Consider the following 23,072-nt stretch of genomic DNA (forward strand, 5'->3'; position numbering starts at 1 on the left):
TAGTTTCTTCCAGGTTTGTAGTTGTTGTTTTCTTGATCTCATTGTATCTTATGCTTTTTTAACAAATATAGCCGATCCGCCCCCTCTGGCATTGAGTCTATCTGTCCTACGTAGTGTGTATACCTTATTTTGGGGTTGTCGCAAGGCCGAAGATGCGTCTTGTTGACTAAAAGGATGTCTATCTTATATCTTTCAGCAAATTCTTTTAGTTCTAGGAGGTTGTTGTTTAGCTCGTTAGCATTCCAATAAGCAATCTGTATTGAGTTAGCTATGGTAATCGTGTTATCCATTAATCATGGAGAAGATGACTTGTGTGTTTTTGAGGAATTTATTGGTGTCGGCCTGATGTTTTGCTAAAGGCCGTTAACATCTCTCCTAGAGGAGTAGCAGCTAGGATTGTTGCGAGGTTTGGTTGCAAGATGCCTGTTTGTTACTAGTAGAGACCGCAGATGCGTATGATTTCTCGGGAGTATCAGCCTGCGTTCTGATTTCTGGTGTAGTTCGCTTCTGATTGGGCGGAGGTAGTGCCTTTCTAGCTTTCTGCAGGTTGAATGGGTGGAGTGAACATCCCTTGTAGTTGGCTGGGTGTAGGCCGCCACTGTTGCACACTTAGGGGGCGTGGTTCGTGGTTTGAAGCAAGTGTGCGAGGTATGGTTGTCACCGCACTTGTAATCCGCTTTACATAGCTTTTGTGCATGCCCTTTTGGCAGCGATGGCATTGACCAGCTGAAGCCTTTCTTCTGAGAGGCTCGGTCTTGATGACTAAGCTGCAGACTATTTTAAGGTCGTAAATTTCTCTATGATCTTTATTGATCTCGACCAAGACCAGAGGCATGGGGGCACTTGTCTTCCAGGTACATGCGCGATATCTTAATTGGCTCTAGGCCTTGTGATCTGAGGTCAGTAGCTATTTCTTCAGCTGGTATGGTTTCAGCCAGACCTCTGATGACCACTTTTAGAATTTTTTCACTCTTAAGCTGAAATGTGTGATATAGGACTTTCAGTTCATTCATAAGTCTGGTGAGCTGGCGGTAGTCCGAAGTTCTTTCTGGTTGAATCCGGATTCTTTCATCTGTACTCTTGGATCATGTAAATTTGATGTTTGCGTTCTTCATCGTCTCTGTAATTAAAGACCATTTTTCTTTTGTTCTTAAAATCACTGGTGGAATCCTCTCTTTGGGTTGTGCCAAATGAACTGTGATGAGTTGGTTCAGTGGGGCCTGCCACAACAGAATAGTTGAATCCTGTGTAGTTGAAAAGGATGCAGCCATTCTTGTTGGTAGTTCTTCAATTCCAGGCAGGGTGCTTGAAGTTTAGCTCTCCGGCAATAATGATGGACTCTCTACCGCCTAAGATGGTATTTAGATCAGAATGCAGTAGAGATTTTAATGGTGGATTGTAGGCTGCGTAGATTTTCAGTCTGCCAGCCGAGCTTGTGGAAACCTCCCCGCCTGTAGCCTCAAGATTAGTGGTTGGAGGGTTGTTTACAGAATGGTGTTTGATACAATTTTTAATGAACATGGCAGTGCCGCTGCCTCCGTAATTTAGCCTGTAGGTTCTGTATAGGTGATTATCCCCTAATTTTAGGGCTCTCTGAGGGTCTTAGATGCGTCTCACTTATTAGAACAATATCAGCATGTCAAACCCTTCTTTAACGTATACGAAAAGATTCCTACATGAAACACAACCCATCCTCACAGCACTTACATAGATGAATAGAAACAAACTCTTTACAGATTATTGCATGGAATGCAAATTGCCTCAAAAACAAAATTTTAGAGCTCAAAAACTTGAGCTCTAAAATTTAAATAAAATAAAAATAAAAGATATATTATCCAGATATCCAGATATATATCGTCCAGATATACTTTAAGGATTTCTGAGAGCAATTCATTCGTATATATGTTATATAAAAATTATTTAGGTGTGTTACTGATTTAAAATATAAGAATTAGAAATAACAAAAATAAAACGATGAAAAATATTATTTACCAAAGAATGCGGAAGATTATTTCATCTCATCCTATTTTATAAATTATTAGATTTTAGGAAAAATCAATTAGCAGGAATAATAAAGAATACGTACTTCGAGGGCTAGTCAGCTATGAATGGAAACAGTCTAAAAGAGTTCAAAAAATTAGTTGAAAATCAGTTGGTATTGAAAACTATTGTACGAGTCGAAAATTCTCACATACCTAACTAAACTTGTATTTATCACTTCTTCTGAGGTGTGGTATTTGTAAAACAGGAAAGTATCTCTTGGTTATAAATTGTAGAATTTATCAATTAATAAATGAAATTAATTATGAAGTGCAGTAAACTCGAAGTAAAAGGAAAAAATAAATTGCGATTTAAATGGTCAAGTCATTATACCTCGTTATCAAGGAATCGTCCGTTGTATATCTGTGAAATTATATCAATCAGTCACAGATGCTACTATTCAAACACAGCTGAAGAATTTCAAATAATAATCACTGATACAGGAGAAATCACAGAACCAATAGCATAATAGTATCTTGTGTGAACAAGTAATTACAAAGGAAGACGTTGTTTCTGGATAGGTTGTAGTAATTGATAAATCAGTATGGGGAAAACTGTCTCAAAAGATTGAGATGGAATGAAAGATGAGGATGAAAATTTTACTTCGAGAAAGATTAAACTAAACGATGAATGCTGATCAGAAGTTTCTGTTATATATTTGGAGGAATGTAATGGAATAGTGGTGCCCACTTCGGTGGTAGCTCAATAGAAATACCAATAAAAAGGACACTGCCGGCTTGGTAAACGTATCCATTCTCCAACCAGCAGGCTGCACGTTCGAATCCCGATATTACCTTGTTTGCGATGTTTTTAGATGGAAAATAAAATTTCCTGTTCTGGTATGAAGTCGCCCTGCTTATTGAAAATCTGAAGTAGCTTGTAAAGTTTCTTTGTTTGGTTTGAGTCTAAGACTAGAAACCAAACAACTCTATATAAAAAAAAAAGTTAAAAATATTTTTTTTATTATGGATAGATCCATAATTGCGAACCTTCAATGCGAAGATACCACCTAAGATGATGCTAAACTGTTCGGAGTCGAGCAGAAAAGTAGTAGCGATTTGAACGAAAAGAATAACAAGTTTTTGGAGACCGAGGAGGATTGTGATTGTGAAGTATCTGTGCTAGGATAATAAACAACTGAACACAAGAAAGAAAACAGATATTGACTGAAAAGATCAGAATATTATGCAAATAAAATTAAGAAGTGAGTAAAGTAAGGTCTCTTTCGTCTGAAAAATAAGATAGGGTTGTGTTTTAGTAGCATTAAATCTGCTAGATTATCTTCATCCCAATGAAGAAGAGACTGGCTATCAAAGATCTGAAAGCCTGAATCATTTAAGCATTACGAATATATAGATTGTGGAATTCGGAAGAGGAATGGAGAGACAAAGTATGATTGTAAAGTGTTTGCACTGAACACAAGACTAGAAAATGTTTAGAGGAAACGATCTATTTTGGCACGCCCAAAATTAGCCCCATTTGCCCAATCATGATGGACAGGTGGCAGGTCATAAGCCGGCAGTTTATTAAGAAGACTTCTAAGCCTAAACCTCTGATGATTTTGAAATGTCAAGAGCGGTTACGCAAGTTTATCTAGTACCAATACGATTAATATAAGTTGATTTGATTATATTTTGATGTCAACACAGTCTATCAGAGGGATAAATGCTCATTCAGCAAAAACAGACTAATTTGTATTTGATTTTTTAGCTTTTGTTATATATAGGAAGTAAAACTTATAAATGGTGTGAAGTTTCACATATCATGAGCTCATTTCCAATGAAAATATTATAAATAAACAGAAGAAAATTACGAGCAGATCATATTCAGCATATAATCTATAAAAACGACACAGTTATTCTTAAATAAAATAAAATAAACGTGGTAAAAATAAGAAATAAAACAACAGTAATTTCTTTTTACGTGTATCCAGTGGTGAGCTATGGAAATTTTAACAAAGGGCTCGCATCGTCGAGCAAAAAAAAAAAAGGGGGGGAGCTACTAACTTAGCCCTTTTATAATATTTATATTGCGACTTTGTAGAGCTTCTGACAGATATGATAATTCCTGTAGGATATCAATCATTAATGCTAGATCTTTTAAAATTTCCAAATTGAGAAGTCGGCTTAAAAACCCCTTATATTTATAGTTCGATGCAAAATGCTTGCATAAAGCTAAAGATAATTTCTCCACACAGCAAGACCCGTTCGTAAACTGCCCATCGTGGTCAAACACACGGCTGATCTTTAAAATTTCAATTCCAAGGTCTTTTGCAATTGTATTTAATTCTCGTTGATTTTTTGGTGATTGATGATAAAAAAGCATATAATATATCCATAAATATTTCAAAATGATTTATTTCTTTAATGCTTTTTATCCACGGTGGTATTTTCTAGTTCTACAAGATTATTAAACAAGAAGAACAACGGGCTCGCAAATTTGAGATAAATATAACAAAGGGCTCGCGCGAGCCCCTTATAGCTCACCACTGTATCCCATCCATGAAAGATTGTTCGATAATAGTATATTAGTATTAGTATCATATGTGGATGAAGGGTTAGCTAACACGGAAAATCAAAAACACTCAGAATGCCCATTTATTATTAATAACAGTTACCAAACCGCACACAGTAAAAAGCTACAAACGCGTACAATGCAACAGAAATGTTGAATTATTGAAATGTCTATGAAATGGAATCAGTTAGAGATTAGTCACAGTTCTGCTTGGAATGGCACATACGTGAATGTTTTGCTCAAGATATTTTAAACAAGTTCAGAAGAGCAAATAGCGCCGGTTAGTTTCGTTGTGTCAATCCGTCCGTATAAATCTACTCGATAACGAATTAACCCATTTTGATGAAATATAGTACTTTACTCTTTGAGGGAAAATTGCCGAACGATTTTTGCTAAATCGAATAACAGTAATTCTACTGTTTTACATGAACACAAAAATTAAAATTGTTAGTTCTTTTTTCAATGCGTAAATGACCAAGTCCTCAATGAACATTTCCCTTACTAGATATCCTTGGGTAACTCTAAATATAATCTGTGTCTAAGAATATTAGTCATGCTCAGTGAACCGTAATCTCACATTGATGTTTTCCTACTAATCTTTCGTTTTTATGTTTGCAGTGAAAAGTGATACATCAGTATTACGAACGTGTTTGTTAGTGTTAAATTGCAACGACATTTCTTCACTTTTTCCTCTGTGGTCATTCAAAAGTTTCTATTTTGTAATCATCATCATCATCATGCGTATCAAGGATTTAGGCCTAGCATGGCTTGTTCCGGCCTTAGAAGTCATTGTTGAATCGTTTAAGAGGACGTCCTGGTTTTCTTTTTCCTAATGGCTTGCACTTTAAGGCTTGTTTTGGTAATCTTTCCGTTTTCATTCTTTGAACGTGTTCCATCCATTTATGTTTATATTTTTTAATTTTTTCTATTACTGGTTCTTCGTTTAATTCTTTCATAATTTTTTCATTTCTTTTGTGATCAAATAGGGTATACTTTGCAGTTTTTCTCATAAACTTCATTTCTGCTGTTCTTAATCTTTGTTTGTCTTTTTGTTTTATTGTCCAGATTTCGCTTCCATACATTAAGACTGGTAGGGCTAATGTATTGTATATTTTTTGTTTTTGAACTAGGTTTGGTTTAAATATAGAGTTAATTACACCTGTTATTTGTAAATATTTTGCAATTTTTAGGTTTATATCTTTTTCATTTTCATATGGGATCATCCTAGGTAGTTAAATGAATTCACCTGTTCTAAGATCTTGTTATCTATTACTATTTTAGTTCTTGCTGGATCTTGTCTTTTAAAGGCCATAATTTTTGATTTTTCTGTTGATATTAACATAACATAATCTTTAGCTATCTTATTATCTTATTTAGATCTAAAATAGCTTTTTGTAAGTTATCTTCAGAATTTGTAATTATTATTTGGTCGTCGGCAAAAAGGAGAGTTTTTAAGTTCACTGTAGGAGAAAGTTTAATTCCTTGATGTAAATTTTTATTCCATTTTATTATTATTTCATTTAAGTAGATATTAAAACGTGTTGATGACAGGAGACATCCCGGTGGGACACCTCGGTTTATCTCTCTCGTATACTATATTGTAATGGATTTACTAATATATTAACATGTTCCGGGAAAGGTGGGGGGCTTTTCAAATGGAGGACAAATGAGAGCGTGTTTGTACTAATCACGAACTGAAAAACGTTATATACGAGATTTAGCAGAAACGTAATGAGATTGTTTTTATCGCAACAATTTGGCAGAACTGTTGAACCGATGATGATGTATATGTTAGAGTGATTTCCCTCCTCTTGCCATCAGTACAGTTTATCGTCGGGATAAACACCTGTGGAGTTTTCTGTTTTTAGTAAAGTCAGGTCTGGCGTATTCGTCACTAAAATGGAGAAGCGTAATCTTCAATAACATTTTGCAATTAAAATTAAACTGAACGATGCTACCTTAACGTTCAATAAAATTAAACTGGCGTATGATAAGGATTCTTTATCACGTGCTCAAATGTTTAAATGGCACAGTATGTTCATGGAGGTGAGAGAAAATATGGAAGTAGTGTAACGTGCAGGGCGACATGTCACAACAAGAACGTAGCGTGCCATGATTTGGTCCACCGAGAATCTTTACCTCTTGGAGCGACTCTCGATAAATCCTTGAACGGATGCGAAAATGGGTTTTACTGGTGTGTCCAGACATCGTGAATGATTGGATAATCCATCACGATAATGAGCCTTCTCATTCTATGCTATCTCTTTTCGAGTACTTAGCCATTAAATGCATTTCAGTCCAGGAGCGGTCACAGCGCTCACCCGTTTCCGTCGTGGCTTTTTTTCTTTTCCACAAGCTGAAGAACAAGAGGAAAGGTTCCCATTTCGAAATGCCGAAAACATCCAAAGATCCGTGACAGAGGCAATAAGAGAGCTAACGGAAGAGGACTTCCAGTCTTGTTATCGTGATTTAGATGGAATCCAGATCCAATACATAGTGTTTCAGTGTCTCAAACGTGCAGGGCGATAGCCTTCTGAGTCCGCTCTCCGTGCCGCAATTAATGAACTAAGGAGGCAACACTTCCTGAATTCGAAGATATAGCAGTAATAACGTTTCGTGAGGCTTCTTAATCTGCTACTTACTTTTCTAGAACAGTAAGTAGCGGTGAGGCTTCTTAATCTGCTACTTACTGTTCTAGATTGTGTCTGTAAGCAGACAAGTATAGCTGCTTGCCGAAGGCGCTGTCGAGCCGCTCCTGAATTCGAGTCTGAGCACTCCCTGTGTGAAAGCCTTGTCTTAAGGTTTATCTCTCCTGCTGAACCCCCGTCATTATTCCACTAGTTAGAAAGTTACCAGAACAAATTACATTGTTGGTTAAAACAAAATCTCCCAAAAAAAGTCAATAAAAAAATTTGTAAAATATCAAATATGCAACAAAAATTGCAACAATAATAATAATAACAGAAATATATCCCGAAAAATCTAACAAAATTTCTATCTTTCCGGCTTTAAGAACATCCTCTTTTTAAACGGTAACATCAATGACGTGCATCAACCACCTTTATTCTACGAACAACTCACCTCAGTGAACTTTAGAATAAAGGTGAGGCTAAATTACATCATGCACGATGCATTCTGTAACGACAAGATATAATCTTCTTCTTCTTGTGCCTTATCTCATATATTTGGGATTAGCCTTTTACATGATGCAACTTTAAGCGATCCCAACCGACTTATCGCAGAACCTAACGTTGGGGGGGGGGATTTATTTTATGCCTGTGTTCAAGACCCGTTTGCCTGTTTTTGAGGATGAATCCCCCCTCCGACTTACCGGAGAAGACCCTCCACCTCCGCATGAGACCGATTAATTCACCTTTAGTCGAAAGAGACCAGATAAAGGTTCCTCACGTCAAGGAAAATCGAACCCAGGTCTTTCCGACCAAACGGCTTCGTCTATACCGACTGAGCTATGGATACTCTCGTAAGGACAAGACATATGCTTCTTTTAAATTTGATATGTCCAATGTAAAAGGTCATCCCATTTATACGATCTGCTTCGTCTCAAGATATACAGACCTCATTTTTTGCATTTATTTGTTGCCTTAATCATTCTCATAATTCTGATGAATATACTGACATTTTTGATTATATATCTATGAAAGTAAATCACATACATTCTAATTACTAAGGGAGATAATTTTCCTTACAGATTTCCACATTCGTAATTTACATTGGTTCCCTTTCTCTAACTTAACAGATCAAGTTAAAGAGACGGGAAAAGCCGTCAATAATGATCGAATACAAACAGTTCACAAATCTCTACCAGAATACCACATAACTTTTATCATTCTCCCAACACTCTGGAATTTTTTTAATCAGCTCTCCCTCCAAATATACTGTTGATTTTAGCTCTCCTCTAAAGGCGACAATACCTTCTTCATATTTGTATAGATCGTCCTTCTCCCAGCCAATCTTGACTTCATAACCTATGGCACTACTACACTGCCAATTGAGATGACCTTTGGGATTTCTATGCTTCCTTTTCATAGTCTGATCTCCCCCTCTCCATTGCAAACATCCTGACCTACAAAGGTGGGGGGGGGGAGTTCTGATTAACACCTAGAACAAAAATGATATTAAAACAACTGATATAAAGCAACTTTTTTCTCAGAGGATTGCAAATGACGGAGCAGCATTGCAACAAGTATATAACACTTCCTTCACGGTGATTATCACAACTTTTCAGCACACCCTTGTATACCTAACACTAGTTCTACAGCAAATGTGTCAATGTTCTCCAAAGTAAAAATCAGTACTCATAATATACTCGTATGTGCTATTTTTTTTTCTGCATTTGGCAAAATTTCGAGGCCAGCTTACTGCACTTGGTCCTTACAACTTTGTAAGGGCCAAATGTAGTTAGCTTGCCTCCTTTTTAAATGTCAGTCACACTGTTAGCAAAACCTCTGACTTTCTTTATTTCTCTTCCCCCCCCCCGCTCTCTCTCTCTCTCATTCTGATGGAACAATGATGACATCTCGCTATGAAAGTCCTTATAAGGACTGGCTTAAAGGGGCGAAGCAAGAATGCTTTTCATATTCCCAGCTATTTGTAGAGGACATTGTAAGGATAGGGTGTTCTTGAGCTATATGTAAATAAAGCTCTGATCATGGCAGGAGGGTAACAGCAATAGCCGAGTCTCAGTTAGAACTTTATTGGCTACAGCATTGTCATCCATTACCCTCCCTGGATACCCATTTTAGTCGCCTTATACGACATGCATGAGCTACATTGGGACTATTCTTATCCCGGCCACCATTACGAAAACCTCTTAGAATCAGTATTTTATTTCCTGCTTTTGTTTAGAATCTTTGGTCTAAAAGAAATTACTAAAATAAAGAGACAAACAGCTTCTGCTCTGAGATACAAAATTATACAAGCAAAGTGGATATTAGATGGAGTATTATTTCAAAGCCAAATTTAGAAACTATGAAAGTTTCGTAAAAATAAGTTGACCAGATTGCTTACATTCGGCTTTGAAATAATGCTGGAGCTAATGTCCACTTTGCTTATGTCTTTTTATTAACACCAGTTAAATGACTAAGTGCACTCAAAAATAAATTGAACAGATGGTGACTGAAAGTAAATATAGAACGGCAAAATGACTCGCAATAATTTGGGGAAAGACACTTAAAAATCTTAGTTCAAAAGATGAAAATATTATGAGTTGTTGGTAATTTCTATTTATTAGTGCTGCCATCTATTGAGCTAAATTGATTTTTCTTTACTAAAAGATAGTATCAATGAAATTCAATTACCGGTACTTTTACTCAATCATGATCGTAATTTAAACGACAAAATTGGCACGGTGAAAAATTAATGAGATGAATGAATGATAACAATGATATTAATATTTATGAACATCGAAAAGGAGGAAAAACTGCAAATCGTTGCAAATAATCGGATTTATTTTCAAAAAAGAGACAGAGAGAGAGAGAGAAGGGAAAACTTTTTTCTATGATTTCTTGTTTAATATGTTTGATAAAATGTTTCAGTATGTTCAATTATCTGAAGTATTAAAAAAACGCTGTAGCATTGTTCATACTATAATTATTCCTTAAAATTTTCTTCCTGAAAAGTTCATGAAGCTCCCAATCTTGGATGATAAACTGAAGAGAGCAATTCTTTTGTGGTAATAAAGTATTTTATAAACCAGCCTAGGATAAAATTAAACTTTAACTAAAGGAGATTTATTATATTAAAAAATATTATTAATTTGAAGGTACTCAGATGTGTTTTTAAGGCAATAATGACACAGTTACTGAGTACGGAATTTGATTAAGCTCAGATAAAAAATAAAATGAATAAAAAATAAAAATGAAAAAATTAATGAACTGTGAAATTAAAAGATGAAGAATCAAACATTTTAAGAAATGAACATAAAAGAAAAAAGAAACAAACAAACAAAAAAAAAACTGTTACATACACGTAAAGCCAGCAACATGACTGTGTGCTGGTCATTTCGTTTAAATCGTCATCAGATGTAGGATGGAGAAAACTATGAAACTGCCTTGTGGTGTCATATGAAACGATGTATTAAGATGAGTTTGGTTGCTTAGAGAGGAGATATTTATTTAGTTTTCCACGAGAACAAAATCAGATAGATTCTTTATAAAATTGCGAAGCTGGTGTTACTTATCGATAAGCATTCAGAACAACTTAATTTCTTTTCGTTTTCTTAGATATCAGTACCTTCTTGATCACGGGGATATGTTTTGATTGCAACTATGCTCGTGTTATAACTAGTCTGTTCGTGTGTTTTTGTTTGTTGATGATGTTGTTGATGATGTTATTGATGTTGCAATCTCGACAATGTTTGAATAAACGTGACTTTTAAGGAAAGAGTAGTAGATCCAATGTAACTTCCCATATTTTTATTTAGTTATTTTTTATTTTTTTTATGTTGGACCTATACACGAGAAGTTGTTTGATTAACCTATTGTACGTTAGTACCCTGTATGAGAAGAGAATTGGGCAAGAAACTTGTTCACCTTAGATTTGAAGGCCCGTGTGGGATTTGTGATTGGATGATACAGACTTAATAGCTGCTTGGAAATAAAGTAATGCCTTCAACGAAAGAAGAATCCTAATTTTTTGGATGCCGAGGAAGCAATGTAATGTGCTTATGTGTTTTATGTTTATTTTTTTGTGTTTAGTAATTTTTTAGTTTGCTACAGGTGTTGAAAGTAATTTTCTAAAGAGAATGATTGAATATGCGTTTTATAGTTTTGTGAATAGTATGAATATGCAGTATATGTGGGAATTTTTAGACAGTTTAGGATTTAGCTATGTTGCTTTTGGAAGAATGTGAGTTTAAGGTGAATGATATCATAGATATTTTAATATAATAAGGGGAAAGGAGAAGAAACATAAATAATTACCAATGTTAGTGGGTTTGTGGTATATTTTTACTGATGTGATGATCAGATCTAGTTACTGTCAAATTTACAAAAGTTTATACATTTATTTTTCGTATTCAATAGATAACTTTAATCTGCTGCTAAATGTGTTAAAAGAAATAGTTGAAGACAGAGAGAGAGAGAGAGAGAGAGAAATTTATGAGTACTGTGTGTGGACGATGTTCAGATTTTTGGACACATCGCAGTTGGTATATGAAGAAGAGGCATCAAAAACAAATATTGTTAGGAGATATAATAGTTCCCTTAATGTGTTTCAAGTGTTCATCGGTATTTTAATCATAGAGTTCTAATTTTTATTAATAGTTTTAGTTGTGGTGTGCTCGCATGAAATGCATTAGGATGTATTGGACAGCCTGATTTCTGTATCTTTACTTGCTCAAAAATAATAGGAGAACGGTTTCCACAATGAGTGAACTTTTTAGGTGCATTTATCCGCTTTGTCTTCTTTGAGTTAATATGAGTATTGCAATTCATTTTATAATTTTGGCAGTAAGTTTTTCGCAATTATTTTGTAAATAATGGTATCGTGAAACGTCTATAATTTTATTATGGCAATCATGTTTGTCTATTATTACAGTAATAACATATTTATCTGCTTTATTGATAATAATATTAGAGTTATTTTTTACATTTTTATACAGTGAAAGATGGGGTGAGAGAGATTAAGTGTTGGAGTTATTTTAATGTTTATGACATTGTCTTTTTGGAAAAATATATACTTTATTAGGATATTTTCTAGTTGTATTCAGTTGTATTTGATCAGTTGTATTCAACGATGTATTTTTTTCTAGAAAAAAAAGTTTAGGAGAATAGCAAAATTTAAACCTTTGCTCAACAGCTAAATAAATTTATAATTAGGTTGAAAGCACTCATGTTAAACCCCTTTGATATTTGTACTTAGAAAAATGCCATCTTCTGACCTAAATGGCGTTTTAATTTCTGTGGATATAAAGTATGGCGGGTGAAAAAAACTGTACTGAACAACTAACTACGATATATGTTATGCAGTAAACGGGTTTATTAACAAAGAAATATATGTTTACACCTGATGATATGTACATCCACAACTATCGGTGAAATCTTGGTCGAATAAAGCATTAACGAATAGTAAATTACGTGCTCAAAATGGGCACCTTGTCTTTCAAGACTAACGTAACGCATGTGCGAATGTTCTGTGTCGTAACGCATGTGCGAACCTTCTCTGTCATCTTGGAGAACAAGAGTTGGAGCATCGTGTAATTTTATCCCTTTGTCCATCAAGGTTTCAAGGTGGGTCGTGGTAGAATGTCCATTCCTTAAACATACCCAAAAGAAGGCATAAAGTGATGTGAGATCAGCAGAACGTGAAGGGTACAGAAATTCTGTGAACCTCTAAATGAGCCTTCCGAGGAAGTTTTTCAATGAATAGGCTCTTGAACCACTTGGTGAGTCACAGGTTGCTCCGTCCTGTTGGAATACCTGTGCACGAAATGGAAAGTTTTTTTAACGACACATCCTCTGAAGTAGGGCCCAATTATGCCATGGCCGGAAACCCACACCATGCGGTGACTTTCTCGCTGTGAAGAGATTTCTCTTGTAACACTTGTTCCAGCACACATCGGTGATTGTCATTTCTGCTAACAGTTTGTGGTCTATCCAGATGCCCTTTGCATTGAGGCAGAACACTCCCGGTACATCAGAACCTCTCTATTAAGGCAATGATGACACTATGGTTTGGGGCACGCTTACGGAAAAGACAAACAAATTGCTCACAAACATGTCGTAGGCTCAATGAACTCAGTATGAATAAAAATAATGTTCAACAATAAACGCCTTTTATTCCAAAGTCACCACCATTGCTACAGCTAAATGTAATGGCATAGACTCTACACGTGCTCTTCTATTAAGTCTAACGGCATACCATAGAAGAGCACGTATAGAGTATAATAATAGCGAATGTACTGAAAGGGGGTGTCGAAGTTCAATACTGTTTTTTATGTATCATATCGTACTTATATGTATTTCTTCGCTCTTTTTTCATGAGTCATTTATAAGCACAATGAAAACATCGCTTATAACCTTGCACTCGTGCTAAGCACTTTTTAGCACCATTGTATATGTGATTCGTAGTATTTTAAAATCATGTTCTATGTTGTTGCTATTGGTTAAAGAAAACAGAATGTTTGCCATGAAGTTTAAAACGATCTTCCTTATTGACATATTTTAAAGTAATTTATGCATTTAATAAGTGAAACCATCAAATTCTTAGTAAAGTACTTAGTTTTATATATAAGACGTATATTTTAAATATAAAATAATGCAATAAATCTCATTTAGATAAGATTTAATTTTGGATTAACTGAGAAGCGAAGTAGTTACATGATCTAATAAACAACTCCCACATGATTGGCAATGAAACGTTCATTGCCAATCACGCGATATCGCGCGATGCGAGTTCTCACCAAACGGCCGATCACGTGTTATCGCGTGGACGTCGCTAACTAAATAAAAAAAATATAAAAAATTTGCCCACCGCACGAAATTCCATTTTTCAGCTTGGCAATGAAAGTGTTAAGAGATCATTGCGAGATGACTCTGTGATTTACAGGTGAGATAATCTTCCTTAATTCTGAGTTTTTTTTTTATTTGTTTCCTTTATGAGTGACATCGCTACGATGTTCAACTTACCTAATATCATAACTTCTTCCAGTATGAACTACGCAAAGCTTCATCTTATTCTCTTAGAACTAAGGATGAAAACAAAACTGTAGATTCATTTAAATGAATCTACAGCTGTGTAGATTCATTTAGCATGAATAAAGTGAATTACATGGACACCAATACATATGTATTTTCCTGATGATGACCTCAATACAGTGGTCGAAACGACGAATGTTACTTTCCCAATATTAAGTAAAGTAATTATTTTAACACGTGTGTTGTGTCTCCATAAATTCTTCACTGTGAATACTGACCACCGTGTAACCTTAAAAGAAAGAATAATCAGTTTTAATTTCAGCACATTAGCTTTAATTCACGAACACGCGACTGTATTCTTAGAGGGATTCCAGTTTAAGCATGCGCATTACTGTTTTTAATTAATTTCCTATTGTTGTTCGATAATTGAACTGATGATATCTTATGATACATAAGACGAAATATTTAGATAATAAAATTCATTTTAAGCTGGCATACGTGTTATTCTATAGTCATTATCAATCTGTATTCTTGATGGATATAGATGTAGTCTATCGATGTTAGAGGGAAGCCAATGCTTATATAAATCCACAACATCTGGAAACAATATTTTTTCAGATATGAATTCGATCTATCTAATTTTGAGCAATTAGATAGAATTTTAAGAATTTTGAGCACAGGTACTTATTCATTTATAGGCAGGGGGGAGGTTTAGTTTTGATAATTCGGAATTAATGCATTTTTTGAGTGCTGTTCAAAGGCCGTTAATGTAATCAGTTTGATCAGCCAATGTCAAGTAAGTTTTTCTATTTAAAACGAATGTTTTATTTCTTGTATTTATAGATTGATTACACAGAGACAAGCATTAAATGAGACTAGTTTAATACATTCGTAGTTGCTTGTATTAGCAACTCTAATGAACTACTTAATAAATACAATTACAATTAGGCTATTTACATTTGTAACAGCAAAAGTATACAGACAAAATAAATAAATAAACATTATATGTTTGAAGCATTGCGTTAAAGAATTCTGTTATTGTTTATTTCCGACTTTAGACACTTTCTTACACAGAGTATTCTTATAGTCCAAGGAAATCTACAGTTTTTCGTCAATTTACTGTTTCGGTATTTTTTCATGGAAATCCCTTAAGTATAATGTACAATGTTCCCAAATTTACATTTCTTTTGTTATTGCCTTTAACTTTGAATCTGCGTTTATGTGACCGAGAGACTTGTTCTCATGAAGAGGAAAATAAGAAATCTGTTGTAAAATGTCTGCATTTAACTTTTATAGAATATATATATATATATATAACATTAAAGGAAATTATATATCAAACGTAAAATTTATAAAGTTTTCTGCAGTTTATGAAATTTTGTTTTTTTCTAATAGATTTACAAATAACTCCTTTTTTTTCATATAGTGTAGCTACTTAATAGTAGTAGTGTAGCAAATGAATTATTACGCGCTATCGAATAATCGTTACGCAGTGAGATAGAGGATGTTTTCTTTACTCTTCGCCATGAGTATTCAATTCTCTTAGGTCAGTTTTCTCGTAGCATGCTCAAGGCCTGTCGCAAATGATTTTGTGAGATAGAATCTCCCTCTCTAACTCCTATTTCTATTTCTCTTTCTTTTCCATTTAAATACAATGCAACAATTATAACGATAATAGACAAAATCCAAGAAAGAAGACTGCAATGGTTTGACCATGTGACCAAAATGAGAACAGAAAGATTGTCAACTAAAGCCCTGAATACAACGATGGAAGGTAAAAGATCCAAAGGACGGCCCAGAATTAGATGGATAGACAAAATAAAAGAGGACCTGAAAACCAAATCACAACAAGCGACACCAAACTGGACAGAATTGTTTGAGACAGAAGTGGAAAGAGTTCATTCGGCCTCATCATCATCCACATAGATGATGGAAGAGAGAAGAAGAAGAAGAAGATATATTACTATTGAACCTGTCTCTTAACTTCTAGTCATAAATGCCGTTACAACTTGAACTACGTATGAACGTTTAATATCTTAGTAAATCATTTAAAGCTTTCAGCACATACAAACCGCATACATAACGTGTATAGCAGCATTCAATTTTCGAAATGTTTTTTCTTTTGCCTTCAAGCACGCCCGAAGTCTGTGAGGCCACATATCGACGGAGGTACACGCAACATCCAACGGACACACTGTCACTGCTCACTCCAAATCCACCTTCAGGCTGGCGACGCTGGGGTGTCATTTCTTGTAGGCTACTCCCTCACCGACTACAATTTGAAGTCCAATGGATTCAGATCGTACTTTCAGACAGCAATCAGATGGTGATGTGGTTGGGCACATTCACCTACAACCACTGTTGCGTGGTCCTCGCTTTGCGTGCAGGGACTGAGTCCTGTTGCAAGATCCACTGCCTATCGCGAAACAAGATGTTCAGGGACCATACCACAAGTTCCAGCGCGATGTCTTAATACACTTTGGAGGAGGTTTTGACCCCTTTCTCGAACTCTTAGAAATGCAACTTGGATACCCTCTGGGTGGTATGGTATGTGATGTGAATACACCGATCGTTTTGGCGGCTAAACGACTGTTCAATTCTGAACATCTTCTTATCTGTGAAGAGGTTATCTCTGAGTCTGTTGTTTACGTACTGCCGGAGAAGTGTCTTTCATTTTATCACCCTCTAACACATAAGTTGTGGTGTTAGGAAAGGTCCAATAGAACGACGATAGGCGCTCACCCCTTGGTCATTAATTAGTACACGTGATATTGTTCTCTGCGAAACGTTCATTTCTTGAAAACATCACTTTCTACATTCTCATGGCATTACGGCGGAGAAACACCTTTGGATCCCTCAAACTGTTGCGTCCTACGTCAATCTCTTCTTTGGTGTTCAGGTACATCATCTGTATCATTATGAAGTTAATAGTCGGATATATAAACATCCTGTTGATCCAGAGTATTTTAGAGTATCGTAAATAACAGGTGACTGCATTCGAACCTTGGGAAGTGCTATTACAGCTACACTGTTCTCATAATTTCTCCATTTCATGCTAACATATACCGCTAGACAACTTTCTCTCAGCGCCATTAATGGAACCGGGCTTCCTTATAGTCCTTATAAGGACTGGCTTAAAGGGGCGAAGCAAGAATGCTTTTCATCTTCCCCGTTATCTGTAGAGGACAGTGTAGGGATAAGGTGTTATTGAGCTATTGAAGCTCTGATCATGGCAGGAGGGTAACAGCAATTTCCGAGCCTCAGTTAGAGCTTCACTGGCTACAGCATTGCCATCCATTACCCTCCAAGGGTATTGGATTGAATGAATCAGTCACCGCATCTCACGGTCGATTGATTCAACCGGAACCGGGCTTGTGAGGATATGCGCAAGTTGTAACTTGGGTATTTATGGCAAGACTGTGTGTGTATATAACATGGAGAGACATTTGTCCAATAGTGGACTGAAGAAAACTACTGCTGCTGCTGATGATGATGATAGGATTTAATGTTTAATTTAAATCCTCATTTAATGTTATATTTTACGCTTTTTTTCATCTTTGAATAGTTCATTATGCATCCTCTTTCATTTGGTGAAAGAGGATGCATAAATGCTTCCTTTTCAGTGTCAAATTTACTTCAATCAGAAGTAGGCATTTCATCTTATAAGCTTATAATTTTTATAATTTCATCCCCCCCCCCCCCCTAAATGACACAATCGCGTCATTTGAGGCTGTCGGTTTTATCCGAGTAGACTAACTTAATTTCTATAAACTGCATTTAAGAGTCATCACAATGGCATTTTAATTTATTCAGACTTCCTTCGAACCAATTTCATGAGAAAGGAATGAGATGTTGAATGTTTACAATACGTGGTAATTTACAGATATTCTGTAATGAAAAAAAAAAAGCTTACCACTTTGACAAAACTATTAATTTACATGCAAAATAACACATTTATTAAAATAGTTATGAAAACTTTCTAATAACTGAAGGACACAAAATACTGACACCATAAATTTCCTTCTTACACGCCCACAAGAAAAATAAAAGAACAAGTACATAGAAACAAGTAGACGTGTCAATTTGATCACTGTATAAAAACTAATAAACTAAATGTAGTTAATAGAATAATAAATTTAAAAAGTATTGATTTGTTCTATAAGATGTGTCCGCCTCTATCGATATAGTTGCTCGACCAACCAATCTTTCTTGGGTCATTGCTGTTCGCAAATAATTCTTAATTAGTTTAAGTTTGGAAAAACGTCTTTCCGCATTTGCTACGCTAACAATTCTCATGGCCTCTGATTCATAAGAAAAAATCAAGTGATAAGAAAAAAAGAAAATCAAAGGGGAAGTACTCACCGATATATCAGTAAGAAAATGTTGTCTCGGTTTGTGAATTTCTAAAGTTAGTCGCTCTTATCTTTAACGTCCACAATTTTTTTTTATGTTACTCCCATCCACGAAAGGGTATTATCAAACCTATAGAACATTTTGCACCGTGGGTGGTCTGAGGATTTATTTTCTGTTTTTATCAATTTTATATCTATCTTTGAATTTTTGGATTTTTTCTTTATTTTTTTACATAGTCCAGAAACAGCGCTTCAGAGACCAAACATGAATTCAAGCCACTTCAGGATTCCAATAAGCGGGGAGGTGGCTTCACACCGAAGGATGAAATTCATCTCCCAACAAACACATCTATCTTAAATTATATGCACACTCTAATTCCATTTAAGAATCACTCACTCTAAGCAATATAATAAAAAAGTTCTCGTTCTCATTCAGTACAATCTTACGCAACTTCTAGGAAAGCCCCTAATTCTTGTCCCATCCTCTAGTTTTCCCATTTGAAAAATCTCTCCTATCTTAATTCAGTAAACATAACTCTCAACAATTTAAGCGTTGAAACCATATGCTTTACAGTCATAGCAACTACATGAAAAAATTAGACGAACAAAATCAGTTGTTTTTCAGGAAGTATTTAGATTATTAGTGCTAAATTCAACTATGAAATTTGTCGTTTTCCGACAGTAAGAGAGGTTTCACAAGTTTACGCTGCTGTATACAGAAGTGACTAATAGTAAAGAAACAATTATTATACAATTTCTTGATTTTTTGGATTTTTATTGTTTTTTAAAAACGCGCCAGAATCCTAAATTTTGTATTTTCCACCACCCAACGTATGATGGATCATGTGGATTCATTCAAGTATCCTCTTCCCGCGGTCATTTCAACTTCACGGAAAAATTGGCACTTCTGTTTTCCAACAGTGATTATAAATAATAATTACTATTATTATAATAAATAATTACTATAAATAACTTGCGTGGTTCTCCTGATTAATTGAATGCATCCATCGGCATGCTTTTAAGCACCGTATATTAAAAGTAGCAATTTTTGATGTGTCCTTTTTTTCATCAGTTGCGATATAGAAAGAGATTATACAAATTAAGATACTTTAGAAAGATACTGAAGATACTTGGTTACTGTTGCTTAGAAAATTCGTAGTTATGCGCCTTCTTTCAGTGTGACAATTTCCTTAAAATATTATGTCACTGGCCCACCATAGCGTTCCTGCTTCTGCTTATCTATATATCTCTTAGTCTTGATGGAGAAATGTTTCTCTTATACCACTCTAAGGTTCTCATGGTATTGAGCGTGTTATAACACAAGTTAGCGAAATAAGTCAGTAAAGTAAGGGATGAACATTGATTTGTTTGCCAAGGAACGTTTCGTTTGTAGTTACTTGGAAACAATAATAATGTTATTAATATGTAGTGCACGTGTTACATGTTAAGAAAAAAGTCGGCATAATGTATCCGTTTAAAGGAATTTTTATAAAGTTTTTGAAAAGCATTTTTTATAAAGTTTTTTTTCTAGGATAGTACAAGAGAAATTAGTTTCTTTTATTTAGTTATTTATTTATTATTTTCATGAATGGGAGGGGAGCTAGAATTCTCCATCTTGTTGAAAATAAGTAAGTCATAAACAGTTCACGAAAATATCTTTCCATTATAAGCAGACTAAATATAGCAAGTGAAACTACGGGTTTTTTTTACAGTTTGTTGTGATAAATATTTATCCCTGCTTCGAGAATCTTTGTGAATCTTTGAGATGTTTGTGAAAAATCCATTATGCCGAAAATGTTATTTACTACTGTTTCCTTTCTTTTTTTTAAAAAATTAATCACTGAAACTTTTTGGTTACATTTTATTTTGAAAACAACGTCAAAAGCGTTCATTATCACCAACTAGTACTTTCCCGAAGCTTTCCAAGTTATTATTATTATTATTATTATTTGAACACCTTCCCAGAGTCAACGACTTATTGTGGGAGAATCTCCATCTCACAAAAACGGTCCATCCTACCGTCACTTGAATGCATTCACTATCTCGACATGCAGCACACTTCTAGGGAACGCATTCCAACCAGCCACAACTCTCCACGCATTCTATTTCTTAATTTCTTTCAATTTCAGTTTCAAAATCTTTTTATCAATTTGTTTCAATTCTCAATCTCTATTTCTAGGATCAACACTATTGACTATTACTGACTAGCAGCATTCTTAAATAGTTACCTAGACATGTAGTGACTCAAGTCAAGGGGAAAGCAATGGTGAACTACCCTGTAAAAATCTCACCAGTAATAGTTTGTTACGTTAAATAGAGTTTTTAACCTATCACTGTATTATTCACAAAATTAAGCACAAAAGATGTTTTGGATATTACATTTAAAATTGAAAATTCTGTTCGAGGAAAAGCCCTGCAACGGCGGTTATTTAAATTACAGGCAGATGATGATAGGGAACTTCTGTTGTACGATAATGTTCGCTGGCTCAGCAGAAGTCAATTTTTAGAAAGATTTCTTATATTAATTAACGATATAAAATTTTTTCTTGATTAAAAAGGAGATATTTATCCACAATTGAGTGATAAAAGATGGTTGTTACATTTATCATTTTTAGTAGATTTCTGTACGAAATTAAGAAATTTAAATTTAGAGTTACAAGGTAGAGATAAAAATTTAATTGACATGTTAAGTTCAATAAAAATTTTCCAAAAATACTTACTTTTATTAAAGAAAAATATAAATGACCGTGAATTTAGATATCTCCCATATTTATTAAATTTTTTTGAAACAAATCAAGAAATGCTTCGCTACGATTTAAAAGAATTAGTTGAGGAAGAAATAAATTCAAGATTTGAAGATTTTAATAAAACTGAAATGATTGTATGTTTTATCAATAATCCATTTCAAGAAAACTTGAACATCACAAAAATTTCAAATAAAATTAGTGGGCTGTTTGATATAAACCAAGCTGAAGAAGAACTTGAGATAATAAACATTCAGAATAGTTTACATTTAAAATCAATAAACAATGAAGTCATTTGGAAGTATGCACATGAAAAATTCCCAATATTAACTGATATTGCGCGAAAAATTCTGTCGTGTTTCGGATCGACATACTTGTCAGAATCCGCTTTTTCAAATATGATCTTCATAAAATATCAATAAAGAAACCAAATTACAAATCATCATTTGGATGATTGTCTGCGATTGGCCACTTCTTCATATCAACTTGACTATGAAAATATTGCGAGGTCCAAACAATGCCAAATTTCACATTAACTTTTTTTTTAATCAACCAGCATTTCCTGTAACTTGTGAGTTTGTAATCAATCTGTTGTTTTTTCTAACTTTACTTTCCAAAATAGAGAAATAAATATTTTATTCCAAATATTTTTTTTGTTATTGTATAAAAATATTTGTTGTATTAAAATAATTAAAAGTGATAAATAAAGTTTTTAAATACACAAATGAAGTTTTTAGTTGTGTATTTTTTTTTAGTTGTTTATTTTTAGTTGTTTATATGTGCGTAATCAGATATCAGGTTGAGGGAACGTGATCTATATAAGAGAGTAGATCTCCGAATAACTTTTTATAGAAAAGTAGCTCGCGTAGTAAAAAAGGTTGAACACCACTGCTATAGCAGAGAGGTTGTGTTTCATGTATATTCTGACGATCACCTCCATAACGGGCAGATGAGCTGAACAAATGCTATAAATGGCAAGGATATATAGAAGACTTCTTATATGTCTTGAGAAACTGTTGCGAATAAGAAGTCAGTCTGAGTGAAATAAAGAACGAAATCATCATCGAAAAACAATCGAGTAAAGTCAGCGCAGCATATTAGATAACTTATTCATCAAAATTATTTATCTCATATAAAAGTATTTACAAAAATATCCATTGTACTAAGTAAACAACATCTGTTATAAACAACAAGACTAGCTATTGGCAAATGATAATATGTTTTTGTTAATTGAAATAAACAATTACAAAAAGAGTATAAAATGGGAGGTTCTTGACAGACATTTTAGCATTTAACTATTTCATGCTGAGAAAGATCGCAGGCAGGGATACCTGGTAAGTTTTATATGAGATCATTTCAGTTTGCTTAATTTAATAAATTATAATCTACTTAAAACAGTTTAATACTAACATGGAATACTGAATATTTATTTAAAATGTACATTTTCAGAATATGGAAATATAAAAATTAATTTTGATTTTCTTCAAATATATTTTTATTTGCTTTTCTTTTGTAGTAGATGTCCAAGGAAAATATGGCGATTTTCTTCTATACCTGCATTTTTTATTTCTTTTGCCGATTTGTAGACGGGACAGAAGAGATGCGGTGTCCTTCGGATTTCAGTAAGTTCTGTTATAGTTACGTGTAATCAGGTTATAATTTTTATTTAGATGGGCGATGATGATTGGTCTTTGTAAGCTAAATTTTATATTTATAATAATCAATAAATCTTAATTAAAGTAATCTTAATTTGGGAAAAATTCTAA

General features: G+C 34.3%; 2 protein-coding genes across 3 annotated transcripts in view; one reads left to right on the forward strand and one right to left on the reverse strand.

The window, feature by feature from the left end:
- LOC150103390 (phospholipase A1-like) overlaps window positions 1-8,601 on the reverse strand; it is a 58,215-nt gene extending 49,614 nt beyond the window's left edge. The window contains exon 1 of the mRNA XM_090398464.1: window positions 8,487-8,601. Coding sequence (XP_090254590.1) covers window positions 8,487-8,601 — 115 coding nt within the window. The remainder of the gene's footprint in view (window positions 1-8,486) is intronic.
- A 2,491-nt stretch (window positions 8,602-11,092) lies between these two features.
- The window catches only part of LOC150103391 (pancreatic triacylglycerol lipase-like), a 36,475-nt gene continuing 24,495 nt past the window's right edge, over window positions 11,093-23,072 (forward strand). The window contains exons 1-2 of one of the 2 annotated variants that reach the window (XM_090398139.1): window positions 11,093-11,228; window positions 22,823-22,928. In XM_090398139.1, the coding sequence (XP_090254265.1) occupies window positions 22,826-22,928 (103 nt within the window). In that variant the 5' untranslated portion in view covers window positions 11,093-11,228; window positions 22,823-22,825. Of the gene's footprint in view, window positions 11,229-22,345; window positions 22,641-22,822; window positions 22,929-23,072 lie in introns of those variants that run through there. The other variant, XM_090398137.1, reaches the window with a different exon arrangement.

This window comes from Typopeltis vanoorti, chromosome 9, assembly GCF_054136105.1.
Source record: "Typopeltis vanoorti isolate ZY-2024b chromosome 9, IOZ_Tvanoo_1.0, whole genome shotgun sequence".
Taxonomy (NCBI): Eukaryota; Metazoa; Arthropoda; class Arachnida; order Uropygi; family Thelyphonidae; genus Typopeltis; species Typopeltis vanoorti.